This window comes from Vombatus ursinus, unplaced genomic scaffold (assembly GCF_900497805.2).
Source record: "Vombatus ursinus unplaced genomic scaffold, bare-nosed wombat genome assembly UNPS02014941.1, whole genome shotgun sequence".
Taxonomy (NCBI): Eukaryota; Metazoa; Chordata; class Mammalia; order Diprotodontia; family Vombatidae; genus Vombatus; species Vombatus ursinus.
Genome location: NW_020954719.1, coordinates 407277 through 423766, shown reverse-complemented (window position 1 = coordinate 423766; position 16490 = coordinate 407277). Strand labels below are relative to the sequence as shown.

Genomic DNA, 16490 nt, shown 5'->3' with positions numbered 1-16490 from the left:
TAGTGGGCTGAATTTGGCCCATCTGTCATAGACTGTGGACCCCTGGTTGTCTCTTCAAATTGATAAATGCAGTTTATATTAGACAGTATTAATCTGAGTATTAATCTGTATGGGATAAATAGAGAAGAAAGTAGGGAGTTAATTTGGGGATTTATAGTATAGTATATAATTTAGCCTGTAGAATGGTCTAATTTACTTTTAAATCCTGGCTTATTTATACATAGTATTCAAGTTTCTGACTCATTATCCTTCCTCCAAACCCCCTCCCCTCTTCAAAATTTCCCTTTAATTGTTGAGGGTACTACAGTCCTCCCAGGCTTGTAATATCGGTGTCATCCTTGACTTTTGACTCTTATTCATTCCATATATCCAGTTTGTTGTCATCTTGTTTCCATCTTCATAACAGCTCCTTTCTCACATTTTCACTACCGTAGGGCAGGCAGGCCTCACAACCACATATCTAGATGATTGCAATAGCCTTCTAGTTGGTCTCCCTTCTTCAAATCTCTCCCCACTCCAATCCATCATCCAAAGTTTTTTTCTAAACTAAATGTCTCACCATATCACACACATACCCTACTCAATATGCTCTAGTGACTCCCTATTAACTGTGATGAATAAAAGTCCTAAAAGACAGAGTTTCTGGGTAATTAATAATCAATTTGTCAATTAGGCTAACTAATAATAAATTGATGATCATTGATCCCTCTCAACAACCAAAGACCAAACCATGGAGATCACTGAACACTTAAATACTTTTGGAAAAAGAGTACCCTAACAGGTGAAATTCAACCCTGATTGATGAACTATTAATGAGGGAGTAGATATATTAATGAGGAGGTAGTCTAAAAGTCTTCAGCTCCTTCTCCTGAGAATGTGGCTTGATAATGAGACTCAGCAATCCGGACAAAGGAATCCCTCTCTACCTAGACCACTCTGGTTGATTTTCTCTTTCACGAGCTAGGTTATCCTGGACTCCGGTGGCGGAGTGCAAGGGCATAGACTTGATGCTCTGGGGCTGGAATTCACCTAGATTAGATTCTGTTTACACTTCAAACAAAAGTAAGGTTTTCTAGTTGGGAGCAGATATACCAAGGATTACACCAATCTCATCCATCAGCTTTGTCCTTCAGAGACTGGATGAATGACCTAAAGAGGCTAGTCCCTGAAGGAGGAAATAAAGAGAAAAACCTTAACCTAATTTAATAATTGGTTATTAATATGATAGAAAAAAAAACTCTCATACCTCGAAGATAAAACATAAACTCCTCTATTTGGCATATAAAGCCTTTCATCACTTGGACTCTTCCTCTCCATTTACTTCTGTTGTCCAATGACAATGACAATAGTCTCCATCTCGTGGCTTCACTGGCTTCCTTCAAGACTCAGATCAAATCCCATTTTTAGCAGGACATCTTAACTGGTCCTCTCCCCTCACCTATTTCTTCACTGCTAGGGCCTTGCCTCTGAAAATACCTCTAATTTGTACTGTTTATACTCATCCTCCCATTAAAATGCAAGCTCCTTGAGGGCAGGGACTGTTTTTTTTTAAACTTTGCTTTTCTTTATATACACAGTGATTACCGCCATGCCTGACACATAGTATATGTTTTATTAATGCTGCTGATTGTTCTTGTGATACTTCTTCCAGTGTTATTCTAGCATTTTCCATAAAGCAGGGTTTTTTAGATTTTTTTTTTTTGCCTTTATTTATATCCTCAGGGCTTAATATACTTCTTGGCACATAGTAAGTTCTTAATAAATTATAGTGCAAAAGTGGAGGGACTTGTTCCTGAAAAGTAACAATGCTACATAGGGATGACAGTTACAAGAGAAAAAGTGATGCGAAAAGGAATTGGCATAGGTCTTTGGTCCCCATTGTCCCACAGTTCCATGGTGGTTCAGATGTACAGCAGGATGATTGAGAGCCTAAAGCCACTTAGGGCTCAAATTTATAGAGTTTTAAGACAAAGAGCTGACATGGCCCTAATAGGAGACTTCCCTATCACTAGTGGCAGTGGGGGAGTCTGGATCACTGAAGTGAGGGTAGTCTCAGAACTGCCTAATAAGGAATGAGGAATGGAGGGCAGGGAGCCAGGAAACCTAGCTCTAATTGTGCCATAATAACAAAGCAGTTAAGCCTTAGCATATAGTCATCCTTCAGGCAAAGGTTGAACCAGTAAAACTGGTTTTACTAGCTCACATATTGCTTGTTGATTGACTGTTCTCTGTAATATCTAGTGTTCTTTGTGCTCTAATAGCACTTTCTATAGGGCCATAGGGTTTATAGATGGAAAGACTCTAAAAAAAGATCATCTAGTCCATTATCCTTTTATAGATGAGAAAATTGAAGCTCAGAGAAACAAAATAACTTGCAAACAGTCACAGAGGGAATAAGTAACAAAACTGGTACTGAAAATCACGTTTTCTAAATCCAAATACAGTTACCCTACACTGTATTGCCTCAAATTCTTCCATCCCAACACACTTCTAATAACAGGCTCTCCTGTAATAATGAGCAGTGGATAGATGCTGGAAGTTCATTGGCAGCTGTGACATCTGCCCAACATTAGCAAATTAGTTCCTCACAGCATTTTGTGGTGTTATCATATGCTTTTTATTGATATTCCTTTGGGTCAAGAGCTGTAAAATTGTTTGACACAATCCCTACAATAGTATATGTAGATTTTTTGTCAGCTGAATTAATTGCTACTTTGTGAATGGAATCTATAAAAGGATAAACCAGGGGACAGTAAGAAAGCATCTCTTTGCTCTTGATGAATTCAAGACCTCAAACCAGATAACCTACATTCTCAGGTAATGTAAGAATCGGCAGATACAATTGGTGAGTCAATGTAAATAATATGTGAAAGACTGTGGATGACAGAAGTTCCCGATTTTCAAAAAAAAAAAAAAGGGAAGAGAATAGAATTTGAAAACTGGCATTGAGCCTGACTTTGATTCCTAGGAAAATTCAAAGACAGATAATTAAAGACATGGTTGGTGAACATTTAATTTAAGACATGGTTGGTGAACATTTAAAAAGGAAAAGTAGAACCAATAGGGTTTCATCATAAACAAGCCATGCCAGACAAAAACAACAACAAAAAAAAACACAAACAAAAATAAAAACCACAAAAAAACCCTAGCTTTCTTTCTTTCATATATCTACTAAACTGGTAGATTAGGGGAGTGCTGTAGATACAGGTTACAGTTACCATCCTTCCAAACTCCCACATTACTTTGAGTGGAGTCGTTCCAGTCATGTCTAACTATGTGACCCCATTTAAGGTTTCCTTGGCAAAGATACTGGAGTGGTTTGCCATGTCCTTCTCCAACTCATTTTACAGATGAGGAAACTGAGGCAAACTGGGTGAAGTGACTTGCCCAGAGTCACATAGTTAGGAAGTGTCTGAAGCTGGATTTGAACTTAGGTCTTCTTGACTCCAGGCCTGGCACTCTATCCACCTAAATTCCTGAGGACAATAATAGCCAATGTCAATTTAATAAACTAGACTCTACTCAGTCTTTTTTTTTGGCGGGGGGGGGAGGTGGAAGAGGGAGCTCCTGCGATTTTATTGGTGTAAGAACCTCTGGTCAAAATTGCCTCCACCAAGGGGCAGCTAGGTGGTGCAGTGGGTAGAACACTGGCCCTGAAGTCAGGAGGACCTGAGTTCAAATCCAGCCTCAGACCAAACACTGGACACTTACTAGCTGTGTGACCCTGAACAAGTCACTTAATCCCAATTGCCCAAAAATAAAAAAATAAAGACAAGGAAAAAAAAAAGCCAAAATTGCCTCCACCAATGCAGACTGACAACTTTTCTGTAACTTTTGAATTTAGGGGTAACTGGGTCACCACTAAGTAATCTGCCCAGAGAAGCAAAGCAAATTTGTCTCAGAGGCTGGACTAGTTATGCAGACAATTTGAGAAATTCAAGAAAAAAACTAAATGAGGCAATCTATCAGTAAAATTATAAGATATAACAATACACAAAAATACATACACAAAAATCAACATCATTTCTATATAAGAAACCAAAATCCAGAAGGAAATGAAGGAAAGTCCGACAAAATGAATAAAACATAATGAAAATCAATTGCTCAGGAAGCATAATTACAAAGTACTTGTTAAAGAACTTAAGAAAGTCAAATAATTGTAAGTATGTTTATTATAGAGAGTTAAACTATTGTTGTCAGATCATTTGCAATCATGGCTAAAATGAATTTTCCTGATTCCAAGCCCAGTGCTCTATCTACTGTGCCACCTAGCTGTCCCAGAGTCAGGAAGCCCTGAATTCAAATCCAGTCTCAGACACTCATTGTGTGACAGTGGGCCAGTCATTTAACCTCTGTCTCTTGCAGTTTTCTCAAATGTAAAATGGGGATAATAATAGCACCTATCTCACAGGGTTGTTGTGAGGATCATATGAGATAATATTTATAAAGTTCTTAGCATAGTGCCTAGAACATAGTAGATACTCAATAAAATGTTTGATTCCTTTCTTAAACTATTAACTTGAGAATAGGGATTTCTGTTGCTTTTCATCTTTATATCTCAAAGTGTGTAGCAGTCTTTAGACACTTTAATAAAATGTTTGTTGAACTGATCCAATGAATTTGTGATTAAAAATTAATAATTAAGCCATTGTTGTTATTCATAATTTAGAATTAGGATTACCACAGCTTTTTATCTGTTACCTACAGACCTGGCTTAGGTCTATACACTATAAGATAAAATGCTTAAATCATTGTATTCAAAATCAACAGTTGTTAGTCATAGATATGTAGTTGAAATAGAAGACCAAGTTATTAGGAGATTTTCTACAAATACTACATTCAGAAACCTTATTTTTCATTTATGAAATTTGAGGTCTGAATCTTTTAATATCAGTTATTTCACAATCCTCTATGGTATTTTGGACAAGAACAGTAAACATATTTGTTGAATTTATGCTTCAATCAGCAGAAGTCACTTGTAATGTCTGAAGACAGAAAAAAGTATGACAAAGATATACACACATATACACATATGTATTTATATGATAATGTATGTCACATATAATAAATATATAATCATTATCGTGTGTATAATATTATCATGATGTGTTGGCAGAAAAATCCAAATCTGAATATAAATTTTATATATTGTGTTCTCAGAGAATCACCAGTTAGATTTCTTTTTATACAAAGCATTAAATCATAGAATTTAAATAGAATGGGGAAAGGCCCAAACATAAATCTTTGGTATTCCCCTTCTCTTTCCACTCCTCTAGTTCCTACTATAAATGATAGTAAAAATGTCTAACTGCCACTGCCAGTGTTTACAATTAGTTATCCAACTATTTTTTTCCTTTTTTTAAAATTTAGATTTAAATACATAAGAAAAGAAAAATAAACATTATAAACTTAAATATTAAAGCTTAAATATAAAATAAGAAAAGAAAAAAAGTCATGTACATAGCAGAACATGAGAGGATTCAAAATATATAGCAATAAATTTCCACTTCAAGAAAGCATATATATTAAATACTATGCATTGTGTTGAGAGCTATCCATCTTTTCTTTGCTTCCTTGTAGGTTTTCTTTTGTTCTCTGCTATACACTTTTTATTTTTTTTCCCCCTGTTCCCCCCCTCTCCCTACCTCAGAGGCTACAATTAAGCTTAGATATAGTTAGATATAGATATAGATATATACATAAATGTATACATATATACATATACATACATAGATACATAATATATACTTTCCCTATCAGATTCTACTCCTAATCTTTATTTTTATGTTTTATGTTTATCCTTCCTGACTCTTCCACTTTACTTTTACCCACTACTTTGCCTCCACATTACTTAACCTACTCCCACAATGATCCCTCCCTTATCCTTCCATTCCCATAAATCAAAACACCCTTCTATCTTCCCCTTTAACTTATTCCCTCACCCTCCCCTCTAAAGATCTCTCCCTTATCCTCTCCCCCTCCCTATCTCCTTAGTATTATTTCTTTCTGAAATTTAGAAGACTTTTATACTCTTCCAGATGTATATGTACTGTTCCCTCTTGAACCCATTCCTGATGAGAGTAGGTTTCCAGAACTAACAGCCCTCCTCCCCCATCTAATTCCTCTGTATCAGTTCTTCCTCTCACACCTCATTTGTATAAGATAATTACTCTTTTTATCTGTTTCTGAATGTTTTTACTTTTTGAAGTCATATCATGCTCAGGTCTACCCCAATCTTTCTTATAAACTACCCAATTGCTAATAACAATCTTAGACATATATTTTACATCCTTATTGAGTCCCTTGTTATTGGTCTTTGGTGTGTACCTTATGTTTCTCTTGGCTCTTGTATGTCAAATCTTCTAGTAAGTTCACTTTTTTTTTGAACAAAGTCCTGAAAGTCTGACAATTCATTAAATGTCCATTTTTTTTTTATTCAGAATTATGCTTAGCATTGCTGGGTATGATATCTTCGGCCGCAACCCTAGTTCTTTTGCCCTTTGATATATAGTGTTCCAAGACCTATGGTCTTTTAGTGTCACTGCTGCTAGGTTTTGTGTGATTCTAATTGTGACAGTGCCATATTTAAAAATTTTTTTCTTGTTGCTCATAATATTTTATTCTTGAGCTGGGGATTTCAGAATTTGACTATAATATTCCTGTGGGTTTTCCTCATAGGAGCTCTTTCAGGTGGTGATTGGTGGATTTTTTTCTATTTCTACTTTCCCCTCTTCTAATCATTAGAAGCCAAGCTTCAGGGCAATATTCCTTAATTATTTTTTATATTATTGTGTCAAGATTCTTTTTCTGATCATAGCTTTCAGGTAATCCAATTATTCTTATGTTTTCTCTTCTTAATCTCTTCTCTAGATCAGTTGTTTTTCTTATGAGATGTTTCACATTCTCTTCTATTTTTTCATTCTTTATATTTTGTTTTATTATTTCTTGATCTCTTATAACTTCACTGGCTTCTTCTCGCCCAATTCTATTTATCAAGGAGTCATTTTCTTTCTTAAAATTCTGGATCTCCTTTTCTAATTGGTTGACTTTCTTTTCATAATCTTCAAAAGAGGATACTGTCCCCTCTTTTAAGCTACTCTAAATGAGAGTGTGTACATGTGCTCGGAGGTGGAGGTAGGAATACTCTTTACCTCCTATGATGGTAATTGGAAGAAATATAGTGCAACTTTATTGAGCATCTATGATTATGCCAGGTACCACACTAGACATTGGGGATACAAAGACAAAAATAGTCTTTGCCTTCAAATGGCTTATATTCTATTGGGGCAACAACATGGACACACACACATCTTATCTATCTAGATAAATACACACACACACACACATCATCTACATCATCTATATCTACATATGTGTATATACACATACATGCACATATACATATGTGTGTATACACACACACTCACACACACACATACACATCTATCTATATATTTGGGTCATAGGGTCATGAAGAGTTGTACATAACTGAACAATAACAAAAAAGTTCCAGTAACTGTGCTCAGCACTTTACACATTCTTTCATTTAATCTTTACAACAACCCTTAGGGTAGGTGTTATTAAGATCTCTATTTTGTAGTTGAAGAAACTGAGGCAGACAGAGATTAAATGATTTTACCTAGGGTCACACAGCTACTAAGTGTTTGAGGCCACATTTGAACTCAGATCTTCCGGACTCCAGGACTCTAACCACACTGTGCCATCATAAATTTGTAAAGGTCTTAAAATGCCAAACAGAAAAGTTTGCATTTGATTTCAGAGGCAATAGGGAATCAGTACCCTATGCCTTCTGGCATAGATGCCAACAATACCAAGAACTGAAAGGCCTGGGAGGACAGATAGGTAAGTTGGTAAGATCAGTGAATCACAACCCCTTCATTCACTCCTTGTGGTCTCATGTGAAAGAGACAACATCCAGTTAGACAAATTATATCCCCTAAGGGCCTGCCCTCATCCATCACCTTACAGACTAGATCTTTGTCCTGCCTGATGGAATTTTATTTTCCTTATCCATTTGGAAGAAAAGACATTGTGTTTTGTTCAAATCCTGCTTTTATATAGGCAAAATGAAGGAGAGAATTGAAGTAATTTAGGGGATGAGAGTAAAAAACACTAACACAAAACTGAATTATCCATATGGATTGATACCAGTTTCAAGATGTGAAGTGCTCAACTCTTCAACTCTAACTAAAGAGATCTAACTTGAGTCAAAAAAAGAGAGAATACATCATGGTTTCTGCTAAGCCACAATGCTTAGCCACTTGAGGTAATACCATCTATCCATTTAAAAACTAAATTTTCATGTAACCTGAGTGTTTACAGACTTATTTTCCTTGCAGCAAACCTTGACAAAAATTTTCTTCATGGCTTTTAAATCACAGATTAGTAAAGTTTTTATTTTAAAAGTTTAAACTGAAAATTTAAAAGATTCTCCCCAAGTCTGGCAAAGAAAGGGAATGAATAACAATGTCCCTTTAGAATTACCTTCTATCATTTGGAACTCAGTTTTAAAGATGAATGTTAAAAATTGTTTTTATATCTAACTGGGGAAAAATCAAATACTCAATAAAAGCTTAAAAAAAAATTATCTTCCATTATTTGCCTCAGAAGACTTAGGGAAAACATATGTCATAGTATATCTGGGTGGTGTGTCCTTATATATTGTTGTGGCCTTATATATTCATTTAGAAACCATTACCTGTTATCTGCTTTTTAGTCTCCAAGTCTCTGGTTTGCTTCAGGACCTGGAGCAATCGAGGAATCCCATTCAGTTCAGCTATTTCCATCTTGTTGTCATTGTCTTCAAATGCCAAATTTCTTAAGGCGCCACACGCTGCCCTCTGTATATCCTCATTCTGTACTTTTAGGAGCTGTAGAAGCTTGGGTATGCCCCGAAGTTCATTAACCTGAAGGAGGAAATCCACATTCCATCATGTTTAATTACCTTGTGACTTTGCTTTGGTATAGAGGCCTATCATGTAATGACCTCAGATTTTGTTCTTTGTTATTTTGTGGGTTTAAAACATCAATCAAAAGCTATTTATGTGGGGGCAGCTAGGTGGCGGAGTGAATAGAGCTCTGGCCTTGGAGTCAGGAAGACCCAAGTTCAAACCCAGCCTCAGGCACTTAACACTTACTAGCTGTGTGACCCTGGGCAGGTCACTTAACCCCAATCGCCTCACCAAAAAGCAAACCCCACTCCCCCAAAAAAACCCCAACCTATTTATATGTATATTAAGTGACACAATATAACAACAGTAGCTAACATTTATATTAACTTTAAGATTTGCAAAATGCAAACATATATTATTTCATTTGATCCTCACAACAATCGTGTAAGATAGGTAGTACCATGAGCTTCATTTTACACATGAGGAAACAAGGCTCAGAAAAGTTAAATGACTTGTTCAGGGTCACCCAGTTTGTGTTGGAGATAGGATTTGAATTAGGGTCTTCCAGACTTCTGTACAGTGCTCCATCCACTACTCCACCTAGTTTGGTCTCTTCCCCTCAGAGCTTATAATCTGTTTGGAGAGACAATACTAAGACACTTGAAATAATTAGAGAAAAATGGAAGACATTGTGTGGTTACAGATTCAGTGATACAGAAGGCAAGTATGAAAGGAACTCAGAGGAGGGAGAGGTCAATAGAGGAGATCAAAATAGTTAAAAATTCTTGGTGAAGTATCAAGTTACACAAATTTTTATTCCAGGAAAAGTGTTATAATTGCAAAATAAATAGAAATTCAAGAAAGAAATAATTTGCTGTGTTAGTCCTATTTGCCAGTTATTTGTGTAATCAACTACATAATTATTTACAAATATTTATATAAATTAGCTTTGTCTACATAGAAACATTTGGACTTAAAATAATTTTGTAGTTTTAAAATGCCATTTCTTGATTTTTTTAGAAAGTAGTGTAAGTTAGGGAGAATATCAAGAAGGTAAGAAATAGAGAAAGGTCAGAGAAGGTTTGGGGGTAGAAAAAACTGTAACTAATTCAACTTGGATTCTGAGACCACTGACTTTTTAGAAATAGAAAAGAATAAAGCCAGCTTGATAACTTGTTCTTGTATATTAGGTTATACATAACATATAAAGCATATAGCTTAGGGATGGAGATAGATCCTATGCCAAGAGGGGGTGGTTGGGCAAATTTCTTAAAGTAAAGTTGCATGGGCTCTGGTGGCTTCTCTCCTGTTAGATTTATATTAATATCAGATTTGTTTTTCTTTTGATGTTGGAAATATCAATCTTTTGTTGGTATTCTGGTTTATTTCCATAAGTAGTCTATTAGTTCTGAGTTTACTTCTGAGAAGAATGTGGTATTATTGGGAACTTGAAGAGAGAAGAAAAGCTTTGGAACAATCACTGAAGGGAATGGAACAGAGCCAAATAAAGTATAAAAGTTTTAGTATGTAGCAGTGAGGGCTGTTCCAGTTGAGGTTAAATAATAAGAATATGTAGTGGAGCCACTTAATCCAGATTACAGAAGAACTGTTACACCGCCTCTAATAATATTCTGCTAGTAATGCCACCTAAGATTGCATTAGCTTTTTTTTTAAACACCCATTCCACATAATGCAATATGGATTTAACAATAACATACAGATCCTTTTCATTTTTCTTTGGGATACAGACCTAGTAGTGGTATTGCTGAGCCAAGGGTATGCACAGTTGTATAGCCCTTTGGGCATAAGAAGTGATTTTCTTAAGTTTGATTGTACAAAGAAACTTGTACAAAGAAACTCTTGTACAAGTAAAGTGAGGGCATTTCAAAATAAAGCTAGTACCCTTACAAATTCTTTCCAAAAGACAGTTCTGTGATTATGTGGTATAGCAAAGAATCAGTGAAGACTTCAAATAAATACATACTTATTTTGAATTTTAAAATAAAAATATCTAATTTTCGTGCAGTGTTTGAACATCCAACCCAATACAGTTAAGTTAGTGCCTTACCCTTTTTCGTGCTTCTGACTTCTGGAAACATTCATGTTGGATAAAAGTGGCTGCAGCTTGAATCCTAGATGCTAGTGTGCTGTCTGAATCCAGCATGTTTACCGCATATTCCAGAGTCATCTCTACATCTTCATGGCTAGACATGGAAAATGTAATAACTTAGAGTTCAGTAAAATACAAGACTTTTTGGGGGCATATTTTGCATATTTGTTTTAAGTTCACAAATTTACGGAAAGTTATGTAGAAAAGAAATAGGAGGTAGGTGGCAGAGTGGATAGAGAGGGCAGGCCTGGAATCAGGAAGACTTGATTTCAAATCTGGCCTCAGACACTTACTAGTGGTGTAATTTTGGGCAAGTCACTTAACATGTTTGCCTCAGTTTCCTCATCTGTAAAATAATAATAGCACCCACCTCCCAAACTTGTTGTGAGGATCAAATGAGGCAATAATTGTAAACTGCTTAGCAAGGTGACTGGCACATAGTAAACACTATATAAATATTAGGTATTATTAATAAATTTTAGACTGTACTTTCAACTTCAAAACCTATATGAACAATTATTGTCTGCTTGCAAAATAAAAAAAATCAGAAAAATGTTGCAAGGTCAGATACTTGGTGGACTCATAGTGTCTCCTCAAGAACCAGTAGGTAACAGACCTATGCATAGATATCATATAAGTATCACTCTCCTATGTGAAAGAAGTATCACTGGCATATGTAAATATACTGGATATGGAGTGTAAAACATTGTGAAAGCCAGAAAAATTGGCTTAAGACAAGTCATACCATAATTACAAGAATAAATCACAAATATTAATACTGAACTGCTGAGGAGTAATTGCCACGTCTTTAAAATTAAAAAAAAAAAAAGACAACATCCGCTGAGGAGTAATTGCCGCGTCTTTAAAATTAAAAAAAAAAAAAAAAAGACAACCTGCTATAATCTATTACTGCTTGGCTTGTCAGCAAAAGCACACTTGGACTCTCTCCCCATAGAAATTTTTTTCTTTAATAAATAAGTCAATGAATCAGTAAATAAACATTTATTAAACGTTTACTATGTATCAGGCACTGTGCTTATTGCTGGGAATACAAAAAAAGGCAAAAGACAGTTCCTGACCTTCAGGAGTTCACTGTGTAATGGAAGAGGCAAATATGTACAGAGAAGATATGTGCAAGATAAATAGGAAGTAATTTACAGAGAAAAGGCCCTAGCATTAAGAGGGGTTGGAAAATGCTTCTTGTAGAAGCTGGGATCTTAGGTGGGACTTAGAGGAAGCCAGGGAGAATAGTAGGTGGAGAGAAGGAGGAATAAGTTGAGAAAATATATAAATATGAGAGATGGATTGTTAGCAATCTGGAACAGAGAGGCATTGAATTTCTTTTTCTAGTGTTACCTTAAGAGGAACTATAATTTATGTCAGTTTAGGGTCATAGACTCTAAAAGGTCCTTAACAATTAATCTAGACTCATTCTCAGGCTTCAGATAGAGTTGGATCTAAATCATTTCAGACAAAATACCATTCATTTTGTTTTTAAATACATTCCTGAAGGAAGATTCTAGATTGTTTTCTCAACAAATCTTAACTGCTGTGGAATCCTGGGCAAATCACTTCATTTCTTTGAACTTCGTTTTCCTCTAATGCAAAATGAGGGGGTTGGTCCAAATTGGAATCTTTTAAAATTTTACTTGCATTTAAATAGAATCACATTTTGTTAATAGGAATCTTCTCATTTAGAATGCCCATTGACATCTGATAGTGAAATGTCCAAGTTGCCTGAAGCATTTTTGCTTTTCCCCCTCTAAAATCACTGAGGTTTTTGCATTCAAATTATTTGCCTCTATTAAAATGTTCCCACACTAAATGAAAGTACCTCAAATTCAGTTTAAAAATGGAAGAATTTGAGTGCCTTCCCACTAATTAAAGCTAACTTTTTAATATATATTCAGTCTTGGAATAATTTATTAAACTTTGTCATGGGGGGGGGGAATCATCAACTCCACAGATAAATTAATCGAAAAATGGCAGATTCCCATACCAAAATGGCCTTGGGTGTGTGAATCAGTTCATTGTTACTGTCCAGTCTGCTTCCCCTTCGTGAAAGGGATGTTCACTGAAACAACATGTGTCTTGGCAGATGTTCTCTTGAGTATTTTATATTGTCTGCAGTTATTTTAAATGGAATTTCTTTTTTTGCTTGACTTTGTTGCTCATATTAGAAATTCTGATTTATGTGAACTATTTTATATCCTGCAACTTTGCTAAAGTTCATTATTTCAACTTTTTTAGTTGATTCTCTAGGATTCTCTAAGTATATCATCATATCTGCAAAGAGTGATGGTTTTGTTTCCTCATTACCTATTCTAATTCCTTCGATTTCTTTTTCTGCTCTTATTGCTATAAATAGCATTTTAAGTACAATATTGAATAATAGCGGTGATAATCGCATCCTTGCTTCACCTCTGATCTCACTGGAAAGGCTTCTAGCTTATTCTCATTATAGATAATGCTTGCTGATGGTTTTAGATAGATATTACTTATCATTTTAAGGAGAGCTCCATTTAAATATTCCCATGCTTTTTAGTGTTTTTAATAGGAATGAGTGTTGTATTTTGTCAAAATACATTTTATCCATCTATTGAGATAATCATATGAGTTGTGTTGTTTTTGTTATTTACATGATCAATTATGCTTATAGTTTCCTCAGTATAGAACCATCCCTGAATTCCTGCTATAAATCCCACCTGGTTAAAATGTATGATCTTTGTGATATATTGCTGGAGTCTCTTTGTTAGTGTTTCATTTAAAATTTTTGCATAAATATCCACTAGGTAAACTGGTCTATAGTTTTCTTTCAGTGTTTTTGCCCTTCCTGGTTTAAGTATCAGCACTATATTTGTGTTGCAAAAAGAATTTTCTTACTGGTTCTTTACCTAGTTTCCCAAATAGTTTATATATTATTGGAATTAATAGTTCTTTAAGTGTTCGGTAGATTTCACTTGTGAATCCTAGGGATTTTTCTTACAGAGATCATTGATGGCTTGTTCAACTTCTTTTCCTAAGGTAGGATTATTTAAATATTCTATTTCATCTACTGTTAATCTGGGCAAATTTATATTTTTGTAATATTCAAACATTCACTCAAATCAGATTTTTTTGAGCAAAAGAGGTCTTAACTGCTTTAATTTCATCTTCATTGATGGTGAATTCACACTTCATTTTTGATACTGGTAATTTGTTTTTGTTTTTTTTTTGTAAATCAAGTTAACCAATGGTTATCTATTTTTTTTTTTAAAATAAAAGCAGCTCCAAGTTTTAGTTCAACAATTTCCTTACTTTTAATTTTATTAATCTCTCCTTCGATTGTCAGGATAACCAATTTTATGTTTAATTGGGAATTTTAAATTTTTTCTTCTAGTTTTTTTTAATTGCTTGCCCAATTCATTGATCTTTTCCTATTTTATTGATGAAAGAGTTTAGAAATATAAATTATTCCTTCAGTATTGCTTTGACTGCATCTCATAAATATTGGTATACTGTCTCATTATTATCATTCTCTTTAGTGAAATTACTGATTTTTTCCTGTGATTTGTTCTTTCATCCACTCCTTCTATAGGATTAGATTATTTAGTTTCTAATTAATTTTTAATCTTTTTCATGATCCTTTATTGAACATAATTTTTATTACATTATGGTCAGAAAAGGATGCACTTAATATTTCTGCTTTTCTGCATATGATTCTGAGGTTTTTATCCCTAAACAGGGGTGGGAAATCTGGGGCCTTGAGGCTACATGTGGCCCTCTAGGTCCTCAAGTGCGGCCTTGAGGTCACAGGTTCCCCTCCCCTATTTCTTAGTGAGACATAGTTTTTGTGAAAGTGTCATGTACAGCTGAGAAAAAGTTATGCTTCTTTCTATTACCATTCAATTTTTTTTCCAGAGGCCTATCATATCTAACTTTTAAAAAAATCTATCCATCTCCTTAACTTCTTTCTTATTTATTTTATGGTTATCTAGTTCTGAGAGAGGAAAGTTGAGGTCCCCTACTAGTATAGTTTTGCTATCTATTTACTCCTGTAACTCATTTAATTTTTCCTTTAAGAATTTGGATGGTATGCCATTTGGTGCATGTATGATCTGTATTTATATTGGTTTGATTATCTACAGTAATTTAACAAAACGTAGTTTCCCTGCTTGTCTCTTTTATTAGGTCTATTTTTGTTTTTGCTTTGTTTGAGATTGTGATTGCTACAATTGCTTTTTTCTCTTTTAACTTCGGCTGAAGCATAATAGATTCTGTTCTAGACCATTGCTTTTACTTTGTCTGTGTCTCACAGTTTCTAGTGTTTTTTGTAAGCAACATCTTGTTAGATTCTGGTTTTTAATCCACTCACTATCTGCTTCTGTTTTATGGGTTTGTCCCATTCACATTCACAGTCATGATTACTAACTTTGTATTTCCCTTCATCCTATTTTCCCATTTCTCTCTCTCTGTCTCTCTCTCATTTCTAATGGAGCAATTAAGATATAATCATAAACCATAATTTGTTCATCCATTTTTCAGTTGTCAGAGGGAATTTAAGGTGCTTACTTCTACAGAATTATCCTCCCTCTTAATCATCTCTCTCCTTTTCCCTGCTTATTTTCCTGTTGATTCTGATGTATTTCCACACCAAACTCTTATGGGGATGGGTGTTCAATCCTTTATCCATTTAAGATCCATTCTAGATAAGTGATGTTCATCTGATGCCCACTTCTTCAACTCCTTCCTCCATGTTTGAATCTTCATCTTCAAAAGCACTCTAACTATGAGAAATAGTAAAATTTATTCCTTCTTCCTCCTTTTTACACTAATGTATTTATCCTTTTATTATCTCTTTTCTTTTCTCTCTTCAAACCCATATGTAAGAGAACAAATCCACCCGAGATTTGTTTTTCTTATTTTACTTTCTCTATACTCTTTGAAGACAATAAGGTTCTGAAGAGACACTTGTTTCTTCTTCCCTTATTAGAATGTTAGCAGATTTGTTCTGTTTGGCCCAAAGGACAAAACACAAGGGATGGGTAGAAATTTTAAGGAAGCAAATTTAGGTTTGACGTCATGAAAATTTTTCCTGACAATTACAACCACTCAAGTGGATTAGATTGCTTCTAGAAGTGATAAGTTCCCCTTCTTTGGAAGTCTTCAAAGAAAGGGTGAATGACCACATGTCACATATGTTAGAGTGGAGATTTGGAGAAGATACTTTCCAAGTTCTTTACCAACTCTCAAATTCTAAATGCATTTTCTTTGATCCAATTACAATAAAGGGTTTTGCAATAATGAAATAGCACTTGGCAGTCTCAAAGGCTCATGAAGGAGGACTTTGGTACTTTTTTAGGTTTGGCAGAGTCTTTACCATGTGTGGGCTGCAAAAGCTAAAGACATGAATGCATCTTCACAGACAAGAAGGGAGACCAGCAGAAACTCACCAGGCCTAGTAGCAGGTATTTTTGACTGTGTTTGAT

General features: G+C 34.9%; 1 protein-coding gene across 1 annotated transcript in view; it reads right to left on the bottom strand.

The window, feature by feature from the left end:
• The window catches only part of PKP2 (plakophilin 2), a 124723-nt gene that overhangs the window by 59851 nt on the left and 48382 nt on the right, over nucleotides 1-16490 (bottom strand). Inside the window, exons 4-5 of the mRNA XM_027844445.1 lie at nucleotides 10981-11116; nucleotides 8720-8927 (exon numbers count right to left, since the gene is read on the bottom strand). Coding sequence (XP_027700246.1) covers nucleotides 8720-8927; nucleotides 10981-11116 — 344 coding nt within the window. The remainder of the gene's footprint in view (nucleotides 1-8719; nucleotides 8928-10980; nucleotides 11117-16490) is intronic.